Raw genomic sequence first — 25,940 nt, forward strand, 5'->3', positions numbered from 1 at the left:
AACTGTGCACCTGAAACCTGTATAACTTTACTAATCAATGTCACCCCAATAAATTCAATAAAAAATAAAAAGTTTTTTAAAAAGTTGACTGAGGAAGTTATGTATGTATAGGAAAAAACAAACTGTATGTAGGGTTTGGTAATATCCATGGTTTCAGGACCTACTGGGCTCTTGGAGTGTACCCCTGTACATAAGGGGGACTACTGTACCCTAAAACAGAGTACTTTCACTCCAAGCAATCATAGGGTACTGTTACTGAGTAAGTCACCATGGCAATTTGGTGGAACAATCTGTGTTGTGCACTCAGGAGAGCTGGCATCCCTTTCCTACTGTGTGCCAGTGGTACCCTACAATCATTGAAACATGAATACAATCTTCCATAATTCTAAATACCCTTTACCCCCAGGGGCAATACTACACCTAGCTGAAAACCACTGTCCAATGGGAACTCTTATACATGTGGATCCAGGATATGTTCTTATGAGTATTGTTTATAATAATAAAAAACTGGAAAAGATGTCCAATAGTAGGAGAATGGATTAGTTGTGGCATATGCATACAATGGAGCACTGTAATATAGCAATGAAAGAAACTGAAAAAACACATTGGACAACAAAAACAACAAAATACAGATAGCTGAAAAATACATACAACATGATTCCATTTAAATAGTTTAAAATGGACAAAACTAAATGTGAGTTGCTCAGATACATATATGTGACAAAACTATTAAAATAAAGGAAGTTCGATAATTGATAAATTTCAGGATAGCGTTCCCTTTCCAGGACAGAGGTTCCCTCTGGAGAGAAGGGAGGGGTTGCAATTAAGGAGACACACACGGGCCTTCTGTTTCTTAAGTTCAGTAATGGGCACACTAGTGTTTGTTTTACTATTCTTCTTCACTCTGCGTATACTCTAAGGTACTGTAAGTGTCATTCACTATTTTTAAAAGTTGGATCTGTGTTAAAGGCAATAATATAGTATCACTCCCTGCCTGATGTCCCTATCACCTGTGAAAGAGCAGAGAAATGAATGAGGCTGCTAACACGCAGTGTCAGCCCTGGACCACAGCCCCACAGCCCCACAGCATTCTTCTACTTTTTAACTTAGTCTCCCCTCACGTCAGTTGCTAACAGGATAAACTCAAGGCAAACAAGGACAAAATTCGTATGTGTCACTTTGTATAGACAAAACAGTATTCCACATACATACCATTTTCTAGATAACCCAAATTCTCACTCTCTCAGATCTGTACAGGAATTAAGAGTTTATAATTATAATAAATTTTTATTATAATTATTATTATTATTATAATAAATTATTATTATATTATATGAAGCTTACTATATACCAGGCCCTGTAGATAAGGTACAACTCTTGCTCTTAAAGAGCTTACCACCCAGGGATGGGCAGGTGGGGGAGGGGAAACCAGAAGTAAACAAGTACCACTTGACTGATGAGTAAATACTACAATAGATTTAAAGAAAAATAAGAAAGTGGTCAATTTAAAATGAAGCACAGAAGTTACCAAGGCTATATCTTACAGTTATGAGGTGTTTCCCTGGCAGATTTGGGAAGAAAGGGAACTACAGAATAAAGGGACAAACATAACCACAGGACAAAATGCAGGGAACTCAAAAACTTAAGTCTAAAACACTGCTAGTAATTATAAACATGGGGTGGAGTGAAGAAAGCCTAGCTAGAAAGTTTGTGCTGTGTGTCCACACAAAGCCACGGAAGAGTTATAAGCAATAAATTCGGTTTTATAAAGACTGCCTTGGCAACAGGGTAAAGAATAGACTGGAAAGTGTGGTGGGGAGAGTCTGGAACCTTAGAGATGAGATAAGTCAGAGATGAGAACTTACAAATAGGGCAGTCAAACACAAGAACAAAGAGGAAGAACATAATTTTAAGTTACTTGAGAGAATTTAAAAGTAATGGCCAAATGAATAGAGTAATTAAAACAGTCACTAAAATCGAACACAACAGTTAAAAAGGTAGAAAGAATGCTGTTATAAAAATCAAAGGCTTTCAGAAAGTGTGGCTGGGGGGGGGGGGTCGTCAATAACCTGAAATGACACAGAAAGCACAAGTAGAATACATGAATAATCTTAAATCCCTGGAGGTAGCAGTTAGGAGTCACTGCTGACCCATCAGCAGTTTCAGGGAAGCGAAGGGACAGAAGTCTGACTGAGGCAAACTCAAGAGCGAAGTAGAGCTAAGGAGTAGCTTTTTGCCTAGACAGGCTGAGAGATCGTTATGCTTTTAAATGAAATACATACTTGGGCATACTTCTGGGCTGTAACGAAAACAATGAAAGTACGGCACAGAGAAGGGATGACTTGATGGAAAAAGTACTAGAGGTGATATGAAGGGATGAACAGGTTCAAACAAGCAGTGGCATTATACAGAAGTGAAGGAACCTTTCTTACTGAGAGAGGCATTCAGGGACAGATTGTTCATTCAGTAGACATCATTGAATATCATGTCATATTATTAGAGTAGTAACATTTCAAAAGTCTGATCATATCAAATATTGGCAAGGAAGTGAACAACGAACACTGTGTAAAGTGCTAAGGGGTACAACGTGTACAATGTAACTCAGAGCCTGTATTCCAAGACTGCACAGCCTTGTGGGCAAAATACAATGATTTTAATATAATATCCTAAGTGTAAATGCACTCAGATGAAAAGGTATTAAGGCAGCACAGAGGGCAGGGGGAAGGGTGGAATTTAAGGGAGTTCCTGCTTGTTATTTCCTCTGTGAAGCAGAATGTGAAGTTATCTGCCAAGATTTGGGGGGAGTGAGAGGTAGTAGGTGATGTGTAAAAAAGGGATGAATGTTCAAAATAGTTGCTTAGATAACAGAACAGTAGCAACTTTTATTCAAGATTTACTATGTATTGGGTACAAAGTGGTTTTATACATATTACCTCTTTGATTCTCAAAACAATCCTATTATTTTTACTTTACCAATGGAAAAAAATGGAGGCTTAGAGGTTAAAGACTGAGAGATGCTAAAGACTAAGCTGAGACTAAAAACTACTCTTTGTAAGTAGCAAGAAGTTACGATGGTGCCATTTTATCCTGCTGTGCCTCAGACCAAAATAGCAATCGACCCAGCATTTGGGTTTATAGGATTAGGGAAGGTACAGCGAAAGGACGAGGGAAATATGGGAGGGGTGAACGATACGGAAAAAGAACAATTTAAGTATATTGCTCACAAAAATTAGGGAATATTTCAAAATGAATATGAAGCAATAAATATCCCCTAACTTTTGTGAGCAGCGTAGTTGATCACTGGGCTCAGGGAAACCACCAGGCTTGGGAAAAAGTGAAGGAATGTATAAATTTGAGACCATTTAGCATTAATAACACAATTAATAAAATATCAAGTTGAGGTAAGAATAGGATTTTTAGACTTTCACTGGTGAAAGAGTTTAAGATGGTGACAATGGCTATAGTGGGCCATGGCACTTGAGTTCTCGGTCATGAAATTAGATGAGGTCCCATTCTGTCTCCAATGCCAATGTTATTTTCACTATTCCACAGTTGCCTAAACCTCATGAGCCTTTCCCCATCAACATTTGGTCTATTTTTTACAATTATGATTCCTTGCCTTGATAAATGAGCATGTGTATCAATTTAGCCTATTCCTAACGATTTCGAGTCATCATTATTATCATCATCACATTGAAGAGTGTGTACTTTTCTAGTTGGGGATTCTTTCATCTCTTCCTTTGAGGCAGCTTTCAATTTCAAGTGCCATCAGTATACTTGCTACTTACCGTATTTCCCCACGTATAAGATGCACCTTAATTTTGGGGCCCGATATTTGAAAAAAATGCATTATATATAGTTATTGAATTTAAGTTTTACTCATCATAAAATTCATACAACTCTTCATCTGTGTGAAAATGCAGGAAATGCAAGTAAAACGTCTACAACCACTGTATAAGACACACCCAGTATTTAGACCCCAATTTTTTCGGGAAAGGTGCGTCTTATACATGGGGAAATATGGTATTTCTAATTTGGTATAATATGAAACATACAAAAAATGGATTCAAGAAAAACTGGATAACTACCAGGAAGCTTAATTTTATACTGAATACATGTGAGGGTATTTTATTTCCTTTCTATCAATTAAAGAGTAGAAATCATGACAGGATTTATAATACTTCTGAGTAGAGGATAACCCCAAAATTACTTAAACTAATTAAAGTTCTCTATATTAATGTTTTTCCAAAAATATTTAACTAATATTGGAATTTATGACCTCCTCAATCATTATGTCAAAATGTTTTTCTTAATGAAGTAGTCTCCATTCCTATGAAGCAGATTTGCAGAGCAATTACCAGCACGCTAATGCTCACCATTACCTCTTTCTTGGCTTCTTTTTTGGGATCATAATCACTATCATTTCCATCCATTGGGTGTGTCTCCTCCACGTCATCATCACTGAGAAGAGATAGAGATTCGTAAATGTCATTCCTTTCTTTTTTTCCATCCCAGTGCTCTTACCAAATGGTCATGTACCTTGCTAGTAATTTTACTCAACATTCCCCACCAGAACACAGGCTGTCATTGGGAAGAATGACTGATGTCATTTTATCATTTGGACTGCTGTAGTGTTTAGAAACATTTTTAAGGAATACAGAATAATTTTAGCAAACATGCCTAGCTAAAATAGAGACCGAATAGGAAAGATATCTAGAAAGAAATACCATTTGGGAAAGAAAACACATATAATTAATTTGATATAATACTTACTATTTTAGTTCTCTAGTTGGACAATATAGATAAAAAACCAGTAAGCAGAATTATTTTAGACTACCATAAAGAGAGCTACAATAACACGAACTTTGGTTACTCAGATAACTGTGCAAAGAGCATATCCTATACAACATATTTATTAGATATATTTAATAGATTTTAAGTATATGTATTAAATATATCAATACTAAAAAGAAAGCATTTGTGATTACAAACACAGCTCAAATATAACTCAGTTGCAATGTCTGCTGGCTTTAAGTTAACAGTTGAAGAGTTCTTACTATTAAGATTTTTGAATGCTCAGCTCTTCCTGTCAGAGTGAAAACATGAATGCAAGGATAAGTGCTTACAATGTGTTGTGATGATTTCTCTACCTTAGGAAATGCAACCAATCCAATACAGTGTCCCTAACAATGTAACAATATAAAGGCATCCAACCTACCTGTCACCCTGATTATGTCTATTGGCTAGTTTTCGGGCCTGACGATCCATCAAGCTTGTCCTGGATCGAGTTTTTTTCCAGGAATAGTAGTATTTTACAAGGCTAGCAATTGTCTTATCTGGAAGCTTGAAAAAAATTATATCATGTTAATAACAGCAAGTTTAATTCAAAAACTCCAATTAACAGAATAATATTCTGATATTATTCTTTGATATTTATCAAAGGTATAGATAAAAATTTTCATGGGTGCCTTTATAAGTTATAAAAAGTGTTATATATAATCCTAGTACTCCACCCACACATGACACTGACATTTCTGAATAAATATGCCTATTTGTTCAGAGGGAGAGGAGAAAGATGTCAGAAACATAGTGAGAATGACCCTAGCAGTCCCCAGGACATTCATTCAATACTTGTTTTCCTTAAAGAGTTACTTAATTCCTTTTTTCCCTATGTAAACTAGAACTTTTTATTGATATATAATTCATGTATCATAAAATTCTCCAGTTTAAAGTGTACAAGTAAAAAGAAAAGTGTAGAAGTCAGTGGTTTTTAGCATATTTGCTACTATGTGCAACTATCACTACATTCCCGACATCTTCAGAACCTCAAAAAGAAACCCTACACCCATTAGCAGTCACTCCTTATTCTCTCCTTAACCTCGTCCCTATGCATTTGCCTATTCTGAACATTTCATATAAATGGAATCATAATGTGACCTTTCACATCATCTTCTTTCATTTGGCATAGTGTTTTCAAGAAGAGCTATTCAATTCTTAAGGATACTTTTGGATCATTTTGTTTTAAATCCAGGTTTTAAAATGATAAATAATGCAAATAGATTTAGCCTACCAAATAAAGTCTTTGGGTATTAAAATGACTAATGATCATTCACTGATTTGTCATACAGGCAAACAATGCACACTGTCAATCAAAACTACTTTTCTATTACGGAAGACAGACATATTTGCAACCATCTAGTTTTTATCTATTTGGATTAAAAGTGTTTAATGTAGCAACTTCTCAGGCTTATATTATTTTGACACAATACTAAAAACTCAAGAACTTGAAATAGTGATTGTGTTCTATAAGAAAAAGCAATAGTTCCTGAACAATACTGTATTACAGAATATTTAAAAATTGATTTTCATATCTAAAGAAATATAAATTAGAAAATAAAATCCTTATGTTAAAAAATGAAATGTTTAAAAATAAATCTGAAATTATGATTTTTTTCTTGTCATGGCAAACTTTAAACAATACTATTACACATATATTTAAGTCATAAAAAGTTAATTATCACAATAAAATAGCGAGTAACTGTCATGCATTAGAGTGGTTATAGACAACAGGACTATATGCAAATATACTTATTTCAAAATATTTCTAAATATTAAAATTTGATCGGAAAACTTTTTTTCTAGTTAAATCATTAGGAAGTGTTTAATATCAGCTTAAGATATCATTCAGGTATGAATCACAGTAGGACCAAAATTACCATACCATTTGTTGAATCCTGTGAAAGCTCTTCCCATGAAAACTAAAGGCTTGTTCAAATAGGACTTTATCTTCCACTGTCCACTCATCCGGAAAGGGAGTAAAATTAGGGAGATCAGCAAGGGACTTCTCAATGTTATGTTTATGCCAGAACAACATGCCAAGTGCCTTTGGAGAGAAATCAATCCCCTTTGGTTTTTAATGGACTTATGTTCCATCATACTTAAGTGAGTTAAACACAAATCATGTTAAAAGCTTTAGCCTATGACTTCAACTGAAGACACACTCACAGTTTGGGGCTTTTAATCAGGGTTGCCCAATTAGCAGACCTCATTTATTTCTTTTAACTCAAGGTCTCAGAATAGTGAATGCTCCTACATACCATATTTGCTGCAGAATCTAGGAAACAGTGAGCTGAGCAGAGTGACTATAATTACTACAGCAGGTCTGAAGGCTCATGTCAAGACTGTTACCCACATTCGTTCATTTGCCAATGTGTAGAGAAAAATATGCTAAAGGAAAAATATCCAGTAAACCAGTAATTGAATGAAAACTATCAATTATAACACAAAACTAGAAGTGCTCAGTTGAGACTTAATAGAGAAAAACGTGTTCTAACCTTTTAGAAATATATCATAAACTAAACACTTCCAAGAAGTAAGAATACCTCAACTACAATTATAACAACACTTTATCACATATACTTTTTAGAGTTTTATTATCATAATGTACACAAAGCATTATTATGAGACAATGACTTTATTAGCAAATCATAGGAAAGCCTAAAATGAACAATTTCCAAAAGTTCCACAATTATCTCTTTTATTATACGTATGTAGTAGGCCTTTATCTTTACAGTAAGGTACTAGACATTGAGGTGATCAAGACTTATTTCTTAAATGACTCAGCAACACATTTTAAATATCGAGTTTTAAAGTTAATTTCTTTACTTTGGTAATACTTTAAAATGAACATGTGTGTGTCACATTTTAAAGAATTAACTTTCTTAAATATTAAACAGAAAGTAAGGCTTAACACAAAATACACAACCAAAAGCTTCAAAATTCACACAAAAAAATAACTACATTTAAATAAACATCTCAATTTCACAAAAATGACTTTTTATTATGTAATCAAGTTACTGACTATAAAGTTAATTCTTTATAAATGCAGGTTACAGGTAATTCATTTATTTTACTAGCAATTATGATAAAGGTTGATCTAATACTTAAGAATCTCTATTTCATTTTTATTTTCCCATATTCTCTACCTCCTCATTACTTGGTATAAATAATAAGCCATATTATCTCCTTTCAAAGTTATCTAATTTTTGAAAATCCCTTTGTGAATTATTTTATTGATAATTTAAAAGTCAAATATTTCTTTAAATATAAAATGTAACTTTAAGTTCTTTTAGATTAAAATGTCAGTGCTGGCCAATTGGCTCAGTAGTAGAGCGAAGGCGTGGCATGTGGAAGTCCCAGGCTCAATTCTGGGCCAGGGCACAAAGGAGAAACGCCCATCTGCTTCTCCACCATCTCCTTTCTCTCTATGTCTCTCTACCCCTCCCACAGCCAAGGCTCCTTTGGAACAAGGTTGGCCTGGGCGCTAAGGATGGCTCCATGGCCTCCGCCTCAGATGCTAGAATGGCTCCAGTTGCAACGGATCAAGGCCCCAGATGGGCAGAGCATCGCCCTGTAGAGGGCTTGTCAGGTGGAACCGGTTTCTCTGCCTCTCTGCTTCTCACTTCAGAAAAATACAAAAACAAACAAAAAAGTCAAAGAGAATTATTGATACTTTAAAATTTTTTTTCCTTTTTGGTAATCATTTGCCAGAGTAATCCTGCAAACTTTCAGATATTTTTAAAACTCAAGAGTAGAATAAGAAACAGGTATTTAGAGAAAAACGTTCAAGCCCTTGAGACAAATAATGCTTATAAAAAGCAAAATCCTCAATGTTGAAAGTTCAGACTTTGCCAAGACTTTTAGTATCTCTGAAGTTGGATGAACTACGTACTACACTTTTAGGACAGAAAAGATCAGGAGATGTTCTTTGAATTTCCTAAATATTGAGGCAAGCCTTAATGTTAAAATGTTTCTTTACATACCTGTTCCACATTGTAGCCATGTTTCTCCTTTGCAATTGCAATATATTCATCCACTGTAATGAAACAATGTTATGGAATTAATTATATTTACTTTATGAGCCTAGATCTACTACTTCTTTTTTTTTTTTAAACAAAGCAGAATTTAAGAATTTATATTCCAGGGGTAGGAAAAAATAGCCAAAGTCATTTTCCATGAAATGTTACAAAAATACTTTTACTTCTATGAATGGGATCAGCAGTTCACCTGGTTTAAAATTTTACTTAGTATGACTTCTATGTTCATATAGCATATACTTATTAAATCCAATTACTACAATCACTTTTGAATACAAGAAAGATCAATTTGTGGGTAGCCAATAGAGCCTAACTTCAGTGTAAAATATTAGATAATTTCCTGATTTTTCTGTTGCAGTCTTTATTTGCAGTCACTTAGTTATTTAAGACCCTATCTCATATTTACAGTTGGCCCAAAGCCTTTACCTTCCCATTTTGTCAGCTACACATAGTATACAAAGTAACAACATATTTAGGTTGCTTCAGTATCCCTAAAATTTTCTTCAGCTCTTCCTACACTGCTTTATACAAAAGGTGTTTGACTATTCCAGTTTCACTGATTCTCCATATGTAATCAAACCAATAGAATCATTTAGACGGGCACAGCCTCACTGAGGATACACGGGCTACTTCTAGGCTCATTGTTGAGAACTCTGCCACTTCACATTCAGCAAGACTTATTTTTATGTGAGATTTATATAGTCATCCTTCATCTATCTATTTATATCTATTAATATTATATGTGTATATTCTTTATGTACATTTTTGAGAGGCAGTGGTTAAGAATCCTGATTCTAGAACTGCTAGTCTACCTGAGCTGGACTCTCAGCCTTGTTGCCAGTGTTTTAACTTTAAGCAATTACCTTGACTTTTCTGTACTTTAGTTTCCTCACTCTGAATGGTAATAAAAGCAGTACCTTCCTCCTAGGATTAAATGGCTAATACATGTAAAGTGCTTAGAATAGCACTTGGCACATTTTAAGTACTTTATAAGAATTTGTTATCATTATTAGTCATTACGGTACAGATTAATATATAAATATGCCATTATAAAAATAATGCTGTTAGAACAGCTATCTTTTATAGATGATGTCATATCTCCTTAATATTAACATTGTAAACTTTTGGTACAGAAAATCCAAATGTTATACTTTGTTTAGAACCCATAATACACATGACAGGTCTAAATATATGCTGATTGAATTTAACGAAAATGTCTTACAGTCCTATAAATAGAAGGCAAAACAATCAGCCTGCAGTTCTTAACCCTGGCTATGCATTAGTCAGTGGAGGAGACTGTAAAACGTAAGGAAGTTCACGCTCCATCTCTGAAAATTCTGATTGAATTGGTTTTATAGAGACCAACATCAGCAGTGTTTGCTTTTTTAAAGTACCCTTAGGTACTCTGGCTGGGTAGCTCAGTTAAGAGTGTCATCCCCATAAGTCAAGGTTGCGGGTTTGATTCTAGTCAGGGCACATAAAAGAATCAACCAATGAATGCATAAATAAGTGGAAAAACAAATTGATATTTCTTTCTTTCTCAAAAAAATTTTTAAAAAAGAAAGGAAAAAAAAGAAAGATCTCCCCAAGTGATTCCAATGCATAGCACTAGATCTTCCGATGGACAGTCCCCGTGGACACCGTACAGCCAGGAAATGTTGGCTCTCTAGATTTTGTTTACCACTTTGCTAAGAAAGACACCATTGTATAAAAACAGTGCTAAAACAGCAAAAGTCAATGACACCCTGACTCAGTCTGTGAATGAAAACCTTTGCCTATAATGAGGATTGAACCAAAGAAGCCTGAAAAATCTCTTTCAGGTTTCTCAGTACACAGATCGAGGCCAGCTGGAATTTCATGTTTTTGTTTAAGAATGCCTCAAGAGCATTTAATTTTGAGATTACCAGCTAGACCTTTTGCTAGTATTCTAAAGCTCTTAAATGGGAAGGATGATCAGGAATGCAGAATATCACTCAGTTTTCAATTTTTAGTTCCCTTATTGCATCAATAAATATGACTTCCTATGTATATACACAATCATTATTTTTCATGGGACAGCTATAAGATTTAGTAAATATTTTCAAAGATAAGCTTATTTCACAGCTGGTAGAATAGCTGCTGGGCGGTAGTCTGTTTTAGTAAATTCAACGATAACTAAATGGAGGGATGGGGATCTTAGTTTTGTTACCTGCACGTTTCCTATATCTGATGTGCCGCAAAGGATCAGGTCCGCTACATCACATTGAAGTCTAAAGCCACACCATGATTCAAGAAGTGCATGGTCAATGATCCAGAAGGTCTCCGTCCAGAAATGGAGGGCAAAGATGACCTGATTGATGGCTGCTGAAGTCAGTTCTTTCCCCTTTCCTCTTTAAAATGGTAATGATAGTGGGCTCTTCATTTCTTTACATCTCCATACACTGAGGAAAAGCCTGTGCAGATGTCTACATAGTAACTCCCTCCCCTGCTTGAGGATTTAAGCAGCAATGCCATCAGATCCTAGGTTTCCTCTGTCTTCCTGGGCCTGACACAAACTGGAATGATCAACCCACTACCTTTCAAAAGGAAAAACATTCTAATATAACAACCTCCGTCAAAACACAAAACAAAGACAAACTGGTTTTTCTTATGAAAATCTAAGAGACTCCAAAACAAATACAAATTGCATTTTGAATTGGTTGATAGATCCCTATTGACATGAACATTCAATTTCAGAAAACTTACATTTGGCATCTGGGATAGTGTGATATGGAGACCATACAAGCATTCCTCCATTGTCTTTATCTGTGTACTTTGTGGCACCTGGGGAAAAAATTAATTACTTTGAATATGTTGGCTTTTTATTTATATTCAAAATAAGTATAAACAAAGTTAATTCATTTCTATTTTAGTACAGTATTTGTAGAAGAGGACAAAGAAACAAAGTATAGGAATATAGAAGGAAAACAGATTTACCTTAAAAATATTAAATATCCCATTTATGAAAATGAAGAAAATTTCATAAACAAAAGACGCTTACCCCTTTAAATTAAAATAATAACTCTAACCTAACCTTGTATACATTACTTAGGAGTCATTAAAAATTCTTTTTTTTAACAGAGAAACAGGGACAGACAGGAAGGGAAAGAGACGAGAAGCATTAATTCTTCTAAGCACAGCTCCTTAGTTGTTCATTGATGCTTTCTCATATGTGCCCTGAGGAGGGGGGGCTACAGCAGAGTGACCCCTTGCTTGAGCCAGCAACCTTGGGCTCGAGCCAGTGACCATGGGGTCATGTCTATGATGTCTGTGATCCCACACTCAAGCCAGCAACCCTGCGCTCAAGCCATCGACATTGGGTTTCGAACCCAATGACAAAATGTGTCCTTTTGAGGTCCTTTGTGTCCCAGTCCAATGCTATTATCCATTTGGCAACCACCTGGTCAGGTTCATTAAAAATTCTTTTAAAACTATAGAGAATACCTCAAGTGTTAACTGTTTTGCCCTACATCTAAATGACAAGATTACTGTAATTTTTAAATACTTGTGTCTAATTTTTATGATTTTTATTTATGAAGTGTTGATAGCAAACATCAACTAATGGCCAGAACTTCAAAATTATTCACATAAAATATTAAGAGAAATCTGAAGTTAAACTGTAATCATTTTAAAAGTTAAAAGGTATTTGGAATACAGAACATTAATTTCCAGGGACAAAGGAACTACTACTATAATCTCAATCTAGAGGAGCTATCTATAAAGCAATAACTTAATGTAATTTATTTTTATTTTTGGAGAATCATTATACATCATTACTGTGGAGTCAACAAACTTTAGACAGTGATACACTATTACTGACAAAAGAGCTAAAAGTGTTAAAATTTTGTCTTTTACTAGAAGGAAAAATTAAGGATGGAGAAAAGAGAAATGAGAGAACACTATCAAAGCATTAGAAAAATCATAATTGCAAAATAGATCTAAAAGCAATACTATCACATTTTGTCATAAATATCTTTAATAAAAGAAAACAAAAACAGGAGCCAAGTATTTAGCAAAGTGCACGTTAGAAGTACATTATTTAAAATTTCTATTCAATAAAAATAAATTTTAATGTCTTTTAAAAACAAATATTAAAATACATATTTAATTAAATGTATAGTCAGGTCTACGGGGAACGCAAGATGACTGGTTCTTCCTGATTTGCTGGCATTTTTTTAAGTTTCTGCATTCCTTCATCCACTATAGTACACTAAGCTGGACTTCACTCAACTGCCACTTGGTCTGAGTTATCAACAGGTTTGTGTTGTTCTGTGTATGTACTCTGGATGGGCTGAAGCTTTCCCTTTGCCACAAGGCTGATGCCCTCATAGTGGCAAATAAACTATTAGAAAATGTTTCCCATTTGGGGATACTTTCCAAAATCTCTAGTTATTGGAGTACCCACTACACTGAGCAAATCACATGAACTTTAATGGGCAGACTAGCAAACTTCTTGGATTTATGATTGATCTTATTACCCTCAATAATCAGGCAAGGTTGAGAGAACTAATGGAAAAAATGACTCAAGCAGAACAGGACTGAACGAACAGATGAAAAGGGTTACAATTTTATGACTTTTTATCAACTTGAAATGTTGATTTTTTTTGTATTTTTCTGAAGCTGGAAACGGGGAGAGACAGTCAGACAGACTCCCGCATGCGCCCGACCGGGATCCACCCGGCACGCCCACCAGGGGGCGACGCTCTGCCCCTCCGGGGCCTCGCTCTGTTGAGACCAGAGCCACTCTAGCGCCTGGGGCACAGGCCAAGGAGCCATCCCCAGCGCCCGGGCCATCTCTGCTCCACTGGAGCCTCGCTGGCTGCGGGAGGGGAAGAGAGAGACAGAGAGGAAGGAGAGGGGGAGGGGTGGAGAAGCAAATGGGCGCCTCTCCTGTGTGCCCTGGCCGGGAATTGAACCTGGGACTTCTGCACGCCAGGTCGACGCTCTACCACTGAGCCAAACGGCCAGGGCTGAAATGTTGATTTTTAAACTCTTTCAGGTGAGTTCCCCCTCCCAGGAGCAGACCTCTGCCTTTCCCTTCCCCTTCTTTCCCCCCCACAGGAGTGCATCTTCTAAGCTCTATGGGTACCCAAGAGACTTGCAACCAGGGGAGCAATGGGTCATAGCAGCTCATCCCAGGCTAAGCCCCTGAACCTGTCTCCAAAGCCTTTTTCTTTCTTCCCAGAGAGCCAAAGCAGCCCCACAATGCTCATTTATTTCAAATTTCCAGAGCTAAAGCAAACCCTCTTAGACTCTCCTGTTGCTTCAGAATTCTCCATATTGGTGTGTGTGTGTGTGTGTGTGTGTATGTGTGTGTGTGTGTGAGAGAGAGAGAGAGAGAGAGACAGAGACATACACACAGAGACAGGGAGAGTCAGAGAGAGGGACAGATAGATAGGGACAGACAGACATGAAGGGAGAGAGATGAGAAGCATCAATTCTTCCTTGCAGCACCTTAGTTGTTCGTTGATTGCTTTCTCATATGTGCCTTAACTGGGGGGCTACAGCAGACCGAGTGACCCCTTGCTCGAGCCAGCGACCTTAGGCTCAAGCTGATGACCTCAGGGTCTCGAACCTGGGTCCTCTGTGTTCCAGTCTGACACTCTATCCACTGTGCCACCGCCAGTGGCCAGGCACTTCAGAATTCTCTTAAGCCCCTCCTTGTTTCACTATTCCTACCTTTAATAAATGTACTCTGAAAAATAAACAGATAAATAAAACCTTTTGTTTTTCACATATAAGGAAATTTTTCTTTCTCTTACAGTAACCTAGAGTAATTTGGTAAATTATACCTTTGTAAGCAGTATGAAACATTTTTTTCTTTCTTTAATTAATCCCTCCAAACTCTGGAAGCTCTCAATGAGTATTTTTATTCTCAAGGCAATGTCTGTCTGCAGAAGTTCAGTAAAAATCAGTTCTCTTTATAACAGGACACAGGGCTTTCACTGGAATGTCATATTTGAAAGAGACATGCACAGGCTCACATAAGACCAGAAAGCTATAAGGAATTTAAATTGACTTTGGAAGTCAATAGAAGCTCCTTGGAAAAACAGCCTGGCACCTTGCCTACATGATTCATAGTAGTCTTTCCAGGTAAGGAATAAAGGTTGCATACTGGGAGATTCAAGGGAAGAACTTCAGTATACATTGGGTACCTTGAGGAGAGGAATTAACCCCAAATCTATAGGTACTATAGGCAAAGTCTCATGGCAAATATGCGATTTGGCTTCTCAGCTTTGAGAGACCTTTCTAACTAAGTAAGGTGGAAGAGTCCTTATGGAAAATTCCAGCAAAGCAAAGTTAAAAGAGCCTATGTGGTTCATTACTTTTCTTGCTGAACTTATACATATAATCAGGCCAAGTTTATTGAAACTAGACTCATTCTACAAATAAATTAAGTCTTAATTTGTTTATCTTTGGTAGAGGGGGTGATTTTAGAGAGAAAAATTGCTTCAATCGACCTTTGTAGATATTAGATTCTAGTGCTGCTCATGGTCCTGAGTTTTTTGAAAAAAAATTTCTACCTATAAACGGGACTGAATCCTGAGTTTTCTAGTTTTCTTAAATATTTGGCTGCTGCCCTCCAAACATTTTCATTTTCCCACCCTTTGCCTTGGAATCACTGAGAACTAAAACTGCCCTCTTTCCAAGGCCATAAAAGCTAAAGTGGGACAATTTGATAAAACACAACCACAGCTCATCTATGGACAATCTGTGCTTGCTGCAGAAAGATCACCAGACATTCAAACTGCAGACAGAAGACTCTGAGGCAAGAACTGCCTGCCTTCCCTCCATATGAAGATGACTCAGGACAGGCATCTAGACATTTTCTTGACTGCCTGCCTTCAGCACTCAGAAACAAAGATTATAATCTGCTCCAATCACTAACCTTTCTTTTTCTTTTGTTTCCATAAAGATGCCTCTTATTAAATACCTGACTGCTTGTACCATAGGCTTAACTTTGGGAGCCCACCCAAATCACCACCTCTGAAATGAGACACAATTGTATACCTAGACTGAATTTTTCTCAAGACTGAGACTGGTTTAATGATGTAGAACAATCTACCAACCCAAATTCTGGAATGCGAAATTTCCAGGGACGTTTCAAAGGAGGGGACTGTGGAATCTAGATGAGTCACCCCACGATGTGCTTCTATGGTATGAAGATTGTTTTGAGCTAGAGGCAACTTTAGCCACAGCCTCAGGAGAAACTTCTGCCCCCCCCTACCCCATTAATTGCCTACAAGAATCTGAAGAGGCCTTACCTATAAGAGATTATCAGCAATAACCTTTTTGACCCATCTACATGACAGGGCATACTTTTATTTACTAAATATCTGCTTTTCTTATCCTCCTGCTATGACCCTTAGAGGCTCAATACTTCATCCCTAGATTAGAATGTCTTACACCTCAATCTCTGTCTATCTCTGACCCTCTCCTGCATGTGAGATTTGGACTCTATCATGTATGTGGCAGTTCCATACATATATATGTATTATTTTATTTTCTCTTGCTAAAAAATAAAAGATATTTCTAATTTTAACCACATAAAATAAAAATACAAAAGCAAAAGAGCCAAATCATTCAATGGATATAACATAGACATACTATTTAAATTGGTCAGAAGCCTTTATTTAATTAATAAACTCTATTGCTATTTCAAGTGAGTATCCTAAACTTCACTCCTTTAACATGAAACTAATTTTTTCACAATGGGTTGTGACAGTAAGATAAGTTAAATCCTACTTAATTAAACATAGTCTGCAACAAAGGTTTCCATTCAGTTTCAAGTCTTAATAGCAAATCATGCTTAATATTTAAACATTTCCTTGCATCTGATTCTGGCAATACAGATGGTCTGAATTAAAGTATCTTCATTAAATATCTTTTCTTAAGCAAATATTAATTTTAAAAAATATTTCCCTCATGAAGAATAGTTGTTTTCCCCAAACTCTTAGCACTGTAATTAAGGGTTTCATCTGACAGAAACTGGTACCCAGACTAACAGCTCACTAGCACGGATGTAAGGGTGCATGTGTAGAGTGAGTGTGTCTCGTAGCAGAAAATGCCGAATTAGTCATTTCACAATGGTCTTTCCCTAACTACTGAACTGGACTCCAACATTTTCAATCCTAATCATCAATGAGGTCCAAGAGATGACTGATGTTCACAAAAAATAAGAGACATTTTAGTATAATGATTAAGCTATAGATCAAGACTCCAAGGTTGAATCTCTGCTCTGCCACTTCCTAGCTTTGTCGCCTTGAGCAAATTTACTTAATCTATGTGTCTCTCAGTTTAACTCATCTTTAAAAACAGGAATGATGAGAACAACTACTTCACAGAGTTGTTAAAAACTTAAATGAATTAACAGAAAGTGGTTGGCAAATGGTAAGCATTATATAAGACTAGTACTATCACAAGTACATGCTTATTGAAAACAGTTCTTTCTTAAGTTCCCCTCTTTCTCTGCTCTGGAAGGGCTTTTTCTCACATTATCAATCAAATAAAAATTTGAATGAATAAAACCCTATGCGGCTCTAACATGAATGCCGATGTCCCTTCTTACCAACACTTTGAAAATGAGATCAAACAGCTGAAATGACCTTTTGCCTTTTCTGACATATAAACCTGATTCCTCTTCTATAAAAGAATATGAGAAAGTAAAACAATTTACTTCCTAGGATGCTTTGCATTCCATTTACAAAAGTCAAAATGAACCAAAATACACTGCTCACAAAAATTAGGGGACATTTCAAAAATGAATATGAAGCAATAAAATATCCCCTAATTTTTGTGAGCAGTGTATTTAAAGAACACAAACCCAATGTTTCTATTGCTTTTATCTGTAACAATGTTGAAGATTATATCTCAAAACTGCCTGATATTCATGAATACTGAGAATCAAACTTGACTCAGAAACAAAATAACCAAGCCTTAGAAGCATTCTAACTTCTAAATTGATTAAAAAGAACAACCAACCAACCAACCAACCAACCAAAACCTAGGTGGCAAACTACGGCAATTTCAAAAGACTATATAGCAGCCTGACAATTCTGAAAATAAAACTATTGAACATTTTTAAAAAATATTAAATAAAACACTTAAAAGCTTAATCCCTTGGCCCTGGCCGGATGGCTCAGTGGATAAAGGTGCACCAGAGGTCATGGGTTTGACCTGCGGTCAGGGCACAGAGCAGCAATCAATGAGCACACAACTAAATGGAACGACTAAGTGAAACGAGTTGACACGTCTCTCTCTTTCCCTTCCTCTCTCTCAATGAGAAAAATCAATGGGGAAAAAAAGTTTAATCCCTTTGAAATTTTTTAGATCTCAACTTCAGTTGGTAAAGTGCATTTATGAGACCAACTGGGGAAAACCAACAACTTATAAAACAAAAGTACAGTCGGTCCTCTGTATTCATCAGTACCACAATCGCCAATCCAATCACCCATGAGATCAAAAATATAATATTTGCAAAAATATGGTACCTTGTTGAGGATGTGTACTACGTAGTGAGGTCTATGACGGTTGCATCTATATTAAACACATAGTTTCTTCACTTCATTACTCTCTAAACAATATTGTATAACAACTATTTATATAGCATTTATATTGCATTAGGTATATAAAGTAACCTAGAAATGACTTAAAGTGTAAGGAAGGATGTGAGTAGGTTATACATAAATACTATAAGCTAGAATTTCCACACCAATAGCAAATTTTAAAATAAGTACGAAAATAAAAATCTTTTTTTAAATTTCCTTTAAGACTTTTAATATAAAAAATCATGGGACAAATATTCTATATAAAGAATTTAATATTAAAAATATTAAGATACTCCAAATATGAAATTCTACCATTTATAAACTAGGCTTTGAATTATATACTTAATTCACCAATTTCACACTGGGGTAAAACTAAGACTTTCTAAGAGGTACATAAGCTATGGATATCAAATTCAGACCTTCAACCTCCCTGTGTTCTCTTTTTCAAGACAACCTGCCTGAGACCTTACCTGCAGTATAAGCTTCAGCTCATTCTACTTCGACCTTCTTCATAAATGCCTTTCTCTTACTAAAATAAAAAGGTAGGTCTCTCACTCTTCCCAAGCCTTATAGGAGTTCACTGCCTAAAAATTTAAAACCTCTATAGTGCCAAAGGCTATCAGCAAAGCCCTCCTTTACTCGAGGCACACAGCTATTAGAATTTTAATCAATTATGCATTAAATATAATAACTCAAGCCAAAAGAGATTTAACACTTAGAACCTTCTAGTCACAAGAATACATGTTATGGTGGTAGAGAAATTAAGACAGGTGATCAATAAAGCACTTTCGGGCACAAAAAATACATTATAAAATCTGTGGGGAAAATGCATGAAAATAATTTCAAAGACTTTCAGACTGTTGGGAGTCTGTTCATATATTTTATAGAATAGATACGATCACATTAGTATTTATAGTTAACTGGATACATTTAAAGTAAGGATACAACAGCTTTATTTCAAAGTGTTAATATTTTCAATAGACTGAAGATTACACTTCCCACCTATTTAAACTCAGTGACAAATGATAAATGTCAACTTGAAAATATGTGAATCTGTTTTCTCAAAATTCTTTTTTTATGTGTATGTAGGCAGGCAAATTATTTTGAAAAACCCTTCTTTATATACATTAAATTTACTTCATCTTGTGATATAGTTAACATTATCTCGCTTTACAAATGAGAAAACTAAGGCCTGGATACATCAGGTAGTCCATCCCAGGTCACTACGCATATTAGCTAAAAGGCATTTGAGAAGTAGGACTCTTAATCACCACACAAAACCATTCCTTGTGATATACGCAGTCACTAGGCACTAAATAGAAGTTGGGAAGAAAATAATCAGAAATTCAGGTATTAAATTTTTATAAATGCATTCTTAGCAATGGTCTGTTGATGTAAACTATTCTTAATCTTATAACTTCTTCAGTAATTCTAACTTAAATGTCAATACTTCTCTTATTTTCTAAAAGTCATTTAATAATTTATTCTGTTTAATTTCTATCAACATCATCTCCTCCAATAAAAATATCTAACACACACAAAAAAATCCTCTACTTGTTCTACATTTTGATCATAATAATCTTGGCAACTAAGGAATTTTTCTTCCAAATGACTTAGATGCCTATGGGTGAACAATCTCTATGAAGACACACTAAGAAAATATAGAAGTATGAAAAAGAAGAAAAGAGAAAAAAGCTGACCAAATCTCAGTATCTATCACTAATAAATCTCTTCTTTTCTCAGTAAATATGTTTAAATTTTCACCCAATTACATTAAATTGGAGAAATAAAAACTTCACATAACAGTATAACACTTAGAATAAAGCAGTGGTACTATGGTGAATGGCACAGAGGCTCAGTATCTCCTTATAAAATCTAATAATTGACCATCTACATTTGTTTGAAAAGATTTGCCTGTAACATAGACAACTAACTATATACTGGCTGATTAGGGGTCTTGTGTTTAAGAGCCAAATGACTAAGGTTTAAATGGCAACTGGCTTTTAGATGTACCCTCTGGTTCAGTATTCTTCTGCTGGAGATTAAGGAGAAAATAAATAGGTAAATTTAAAGAATGTGACTTATCTTTATTATAAAATAGAGAGTATCAATTATGGTCTGAGTAAATAAATTGAAAATATAATTTTAAAAAATAGTAATGTTTCAGTGATCCCCCTCACACTAATATTCTTAGGTTCAAAATAAGCAAAATATGATTATGAAGTAAATGAGATAATCCCAATAGTGGCCATGTAAAACCACCTGAAAAGTCCTCATTTTTAATGAATTATTTTTCAAATTTTGAAATCTGTTCTGGTACTTAATCTATTATGAAACAAACAAAAAAAAAATACAATGATCAGACCATGACATATAAATTTGTTCCAGTATGAAGTCTGGCTCTTAAACATAAGACCCCTAATTACCTTGTGTATAGTTGTCTATGAAACATAAACCTAACTAACAGGGCAAAAAAGATAGGTTTATTAACCTATGAAATAATTAGGCAAAATCTCTGGCTGCCAAGTTCTAATTTAAAAATAACTTTATCAATTCCCCAAAAAAGCAGAGTACCAACAAAAGCCCCAATTCAAAAAAGTATAAATGTATGCAGAATCTGTCTTAATTATGAAATTAAATCTTTACTGAATAATTGCCCAGTCACGTAATCCTGGCAAGAATTCCAGGAAATATTTTTTTATTTCCATATTGTAACTAGGGAAACCGAGGCCCAGGGAAGACCAGTGACCTGCTCAGAGCATTAAAATAAGAGCTGGGAACTGAACTCAGAAGCCAAAGCCTGCTCTTTACAAATGACTTGCTAAAACCTGAGATAGCACAGTAATGTAAAGTGTCATTCACCTACTAGCTACATCAAAGACATTTTCACAAAACACTGAAAATTATTTGAAGCCCACATCAATAGCTTTCGAATAAAATGTATTAAGAGCCATGTCATTTAGAGGGCAACCCAGATCTACTGAGCATTCTTGCATTTTTACCTTTTGAAAAACAGCCTGCACTGACAATTCTTTTAATACCCATTATTTCTCTCTCTCTCTCTCTCGCTCTCTCCCTCTCTCTCTCTCTTTTTCTTTCTTTCTCTCTCTCTCTCTCTCTCTCTCTCTCTCTCTCTCGGACCAGGAAGAGATGCTACCTAAAACTCTTTAAATGGTCAGTGAATATCATTTTGCACTGCCATAACTAGTATGGGAAGAATGGAAATACCCAGCTATACTATCAAATAAACATTCTATTTCCCCCAAGAAAATATAACTAAACCCTATTAATATCTAATACAGATAGCAAGGGTCCGACACAAACGTAACGTTATTACGAGCGGGCAATGTGCAAAAAAACTGACCCATACACCAGCCCCTTCAAAGTCTGCCCAAAGCCTGAACTGGAGAGGGTCTGGGGTGGGGTGGGGAGAAGGAAACACGCTCCACAACGAGAGGCTCCAGCAAGGGCGCCTCCATATGCGGAACTCTCACCCAATCCCTGTCCAGGCTGAAATCCCGTGACCGCCAGAGAGCCTGTTTGGAGAAAAGTAGACAGGGAGCCCGCAAGCTGGGTTGGCAGAGGACGCTGGAACCTGGCTGCTCCGGGAGAAAATGTCTCCTTGGCAGCTGCTGCCACTGTCCTGTGGTCTGACTTCCTAGGGCTGGCTCTCGGGCGAGGTGTGTGCCTCTGGCTCTTCCCCACCCCCTTCCCTCATCCCTTTCTCACCCCGGCTCCTACACTCTGCGGAACTGTCGCGAGCAAAGCTACACCACCTAGCCAAAAAGAAAGGAAAAAGAAAATCCCTGGTGCGCACGGGTCGGGGAAGGATCGCCCTGGGCTTCGACTAGTGACAGCAGCCTGAGCATCCGCCGCCCTCGCGGAGCGCGGCGGCTCTCCGCTCCCGAGGGCCGGTGGCTGGCAATTGACATTGGCATGGTTCTTACACAGCCTCTCCTCCAGCCCGCGGCACTGCAGGAGTCGCTCCTCCCTGGACCACGGACCCCCTAGCAGCCGAGGGCCATCTCTCTGCTCTCCCGACCTCGCCCCAAGCGCAGGGGGCAGAAGGGCGATGCCACCAGCGCGCAAGTGGCCTCCAGAGAAACCATGTTAACCTTGCAATGCACACATCTGCCCACACGCCCTGTGTCACAGCCCTGCCAAGCCTGACAGCCTCCCCGCCAGAGATGCCTGTCCATCCCAGCCCCGCATCCCCTCCCGATCGCACACACGGACCCCTACCCCGCCCGCCCTCTACCCCTTCCACCCTAAACCAATCCCAGGAAAGGGGAGACAGGATTTTGCCTAAGCAAATATATCTACCTGGATCAAATTCAGGGATCCGGGCTTGGTATTCAGCTCCGACTCTCATCCCAACATCTGCAAAGCAATGCCAAAAGAGAAAGAGATAGAAAAAAGAAGAAAAAGAAAAGAAAGAGAAAAGAAAGAAAAGAGAGAGAGAAAAAAAAAAGAGACACTTAATAAAATATAAAAATTGCTGGAGGGAGGAAAGAAGCGGCGGATGGCTGGGAAGATATTAACTCCGAGCACTTCGGGAGATGGCAGAGGATGGGGGCGGGGAGCCGGGGGGGGGGGGCGAGGGCGGGGGATTGGTCGAGGGCGGAGGGACGGGGGTCGCAGGGGGGGTGCTGCTGCACTGCACCGGGAGTTCGAGGCTACCGCAGCGCCCGGGCTCCGAGGGGAGGGAGGGCGGGAGCGCGGCGAAGGGAGGGGGCTGGGGGAGGGGAAGAGGGAGGGGGGCAGGCGGGCTGGCGGGGAGGAGTTCGAGGCTACCACCGTGCTCGTCGTCGCTGCTGCAGCCGCTCTCGGGCTCCGAGAAGTGCAGCCCGCCGTTGGTAGACGAGGCGCCGCTACCGCCGCCGCCCGCCGGGCTCTTGGCGCTGCCGTTGGCCGATCGGTTCTTCCCCAGTAACTCAGGCCCTTTCTCCATCATGCCGGGCATGGTAGAAGAGGGGAGGGGGAAAGGTGAAGGGAAGAGGTAGGCGTCAGGGTGAAGGGGGAGATCGCTTACGAGTGCGGGCGGGAGGGAAAGGAGGAGGAGGAGGAGGAGACGGCGGCGGCGGCGGCGGCAGCGGAGGAGGAGGAGGGTGTTAATATGGAGCCGCCATAACCGCCCCGGTCCGGCAGTAGCGCAGTCGCCTCACAACAACCCGCCCCTGCCCCGCCTCTCTCCCCTCCTCCCTCCGCCCGCCTCCCGCCCCGCGCGGTCCCCGGCGCCCCGCTCGGTCTCCCCGCGCGCTACTCCGCCGCCAGTATCACTCCGCCCCGCAGGGAGGTTCCGGCCGCGGGGAGGGGTGGCGAGGGACAGGCCTGGGGGGGGGGGGAGCCCCGCTCGCCGCCGGACCGGCAGCCTCCGTCGATCACTAATAAAATCGCCGCAGAGGCGCGGCCAGCTCTCGGGCGTCCTTCCTAGGGGGCGCTGCGGGGCCGGCGCGGAGGCGCACGCGAAGGAGCGGGACTCTTTGCCCTCTCGGGGCGGAAGGAACGCGGCCCGCGTGAGAAGGAGGGCGCGACCTGAGAGCCCGAGGCCTGGGAGCCGCCCCCCTCTTCTTTGGGGCTGCGAGGGCCTCTTCGGGACCGGCGGTGAGCTGGCCGCCGCCGCTGCGGGGCTGGTGTCGCGCGATTGCACGCCGTGGAGTCGGGCGGTGGAGCAGGGCGGCCTTCGGGTCCCCAGGCCCATCCGGCCAGAGAAGGAGACTCGGTCATAAACGCTGCAGTTTTTGTTGACGAATCTCTGAACTGATTCCCTCGGAGAGACCGATGGTGCCGAGCTGACTTTCCAGTGCTGAGCAATGCACTAAAAGGTCTTCTTGTTTTTAACCTTACTCGCCCCCCTCCCCGTTTTTCTCTTCTCCCGCCTCCCCCCTTCATTAGTTCGGGAGTGGATGCTGTCAGTGGGGAAACCAGGACAGGGCTCTTGCCCAGTTGGCGCCCGCCCAGAAGGTGTTGACCTGTGGTCAAGGCTGGGAGCCGCGCTGGAGGGAGGGCGGAGTCCTGAAGCGGAGGTGAGGCCGGAGCTGCATTCTGGCAGGGTTTCCAGCCTGGCAGGACCTGTGCTCTGTAATGCCTTTCTGAATTGCGTTAGGCAGAAGGAACAGGGAACTGCGTTTTCCGTTCACCAGATTTGAGGACGTCGGCTAGAACCACTGCGTTTGGGCTACTTATGATTTCTTTTTTTTTTTTTTTTCCTTCATAAGTAAGTATGTAAGGACCTAACTGTGAGCATCTACTATGCAGATGGATGCAGAGCAGTGTTTGGGATCAACAGTAAAGTATTTTCCAAACATATAAAAAGATTGCCCTGGAAGAATTCTATTTTAGGTCAATGCAGAGTGAATCAAATCAGAAATAAGCCCCTCTGGCCGGAGCAAGCCTTCACCCAAAGGAATCAGGAAATGAGCCAAGAAAAGCCTGGGAAGTAAATATAAATATTTGGCAGGGGCCTTGTCTGAAGGGAAAAGTCTCTTGGGCAGGTACAAATCTATCTGGTTCTGGTACTGGTATTGGAGGCAGTTTCAGATCTCTATCAGAGCTTGATACAGAATTCCATTCAATATTTAAATCATACGACTAAACCTTTTAGTCTATTCCTTTTCTCAAAATAAGTTATGAATATTATTTTAATTCCCATATATTTTATAAGGAGAGAACTTTCTGGCCAAATGGATTGAATAGCCATTGACCTTGACAATTTAAGTTTCTCGCTGTAAGTTAATTGGTATTTTTGTTTTTATACACAAACTTCTGATGAACATGAATCAGCAACTCTGATCTTTTAACACAAAAGCCAGACTCTGAACTGAGTGAATTCATGAAGAAATGTCACTCTGAAGCCTCTTGGCCAGGCAGCATTCTGACACCTACCTAACTTTGTAACACCTTCCACCCACTTTTCTGCAGAAAGGAATTTCTGCATATAGATCAAGGACCAAAATGTTGGAAGATCAGGGGACTTTTGTAACTTTTTTTTTTAAGCAAGAGAGGAAGAGACAGGAAAGGAGAGAGATGAGAAGCATCAATTCTTTGTTGCGGCACCTTAGTTGTTCATTGATTGCTTTCTCATATGTGCCTTGACCAGCTGAGCCAGTGACCCTTTGCTCAAGCCAGCGACTTTGGGCCCAAGCCAGTGACCGTGGGGTCATGTCTGTGATCCCACGCTCAAGCTGACCACCTCGTAGTTTTGAACGTGGGCCCTCAGCCTCCCAGGCCAATGCGCTATCCACTGCACCACCGCTTAGTCAGGCTTATAACTTATTTTTATTAGTTAAACACTTAAAAAGATTCCACACTTTTTTTGAGTACGGAAGAGGGCAGAGTAAGGCAGACTGCATTCCAGTCATGGGAGAAGAACCTCTGGGAGGAACGTGGGCTATGTCATTTTTAAAAAAAGAAAGGAAAACAAGTTTCTGTTTTGCCTCTGAAAAAAAGCATCAGGGCCCAGTTCTGAAGAATAATAATGAGCCTTAAAATGATTTCC

The 25,940-nt window shown here is 38.8% G+C and overlaps 1 protein-coding gene across 4 annotated transcripts in view; it reads right to left on the bottom strand.

The window, feature by feature from the left end:
- Positions 1 to 23,459, bottom strand: part of RCOR3 (REST corepressor 3) — a 49,977-nt gene extending 26,518 nt beyond the window's left edge. For 2 of the 4 annotated variants that reach the window (XM_066361819.1, XM_066361817.1), the window contains exons 1-7: positions 23,240 to 23,459; positions 22,766 to 22,822; positions 11,601 to 11,678; positions 8,823 to 8,875; positions 6,722 to 6,883; positions 5,219 to 5,343; positions 4,383 to 4,461 (exon numbers count right to left, since the gene is read on the bottom strand). In XM_066361819.1, the coding sequence (XP_066217916.1) occupies positions 4,383 to 4,461; positions 5,219 to 5,343; positions 6,722 to 6,883; positions 8,823 to 8,875; positions 11,601 to 11,678; positions 22,766 to 22,822; positions 23,240 to 23,405 (720 nt within the window). In that variant the 5' untranslated portion in view covers positions 23,406 to 23,459. Of the gene's footprint in view, positions 1 to 4,382; positions 4,462 to 5,218; positions 5,344 to 6,721; positions 6,884 to 8,822; positions 8,876 to 11,600; positions 11,679 to 22,765; positions 22,823 to 23,236 lie in introns of all 4 variants that reach the window. The other 2 variants (XM_066361818.1, XM_066361816.1) reach the window with 1 other exon arrangement.
- Between the last annotated feature and the right edge of the window lie 2,481 nt (positions 23,460 to 25,940).

The sequence above is a fragment of the Saccopteryx leptura genome, chromosome 2 (genome assembly GCF_036850995.1).
Source record: "Saccopteryx leptura isolate mSacLep1 chromosome 2, mSacLep1_pri_phased_curated, whole genome shotgun sequence".
Lineage (NCBI taxonomy): Eukaryota > Metazoa > Chordata > Mammalia > Chiroptera > Emballonuridae > Saccopteryx > Saccopteryx leptura.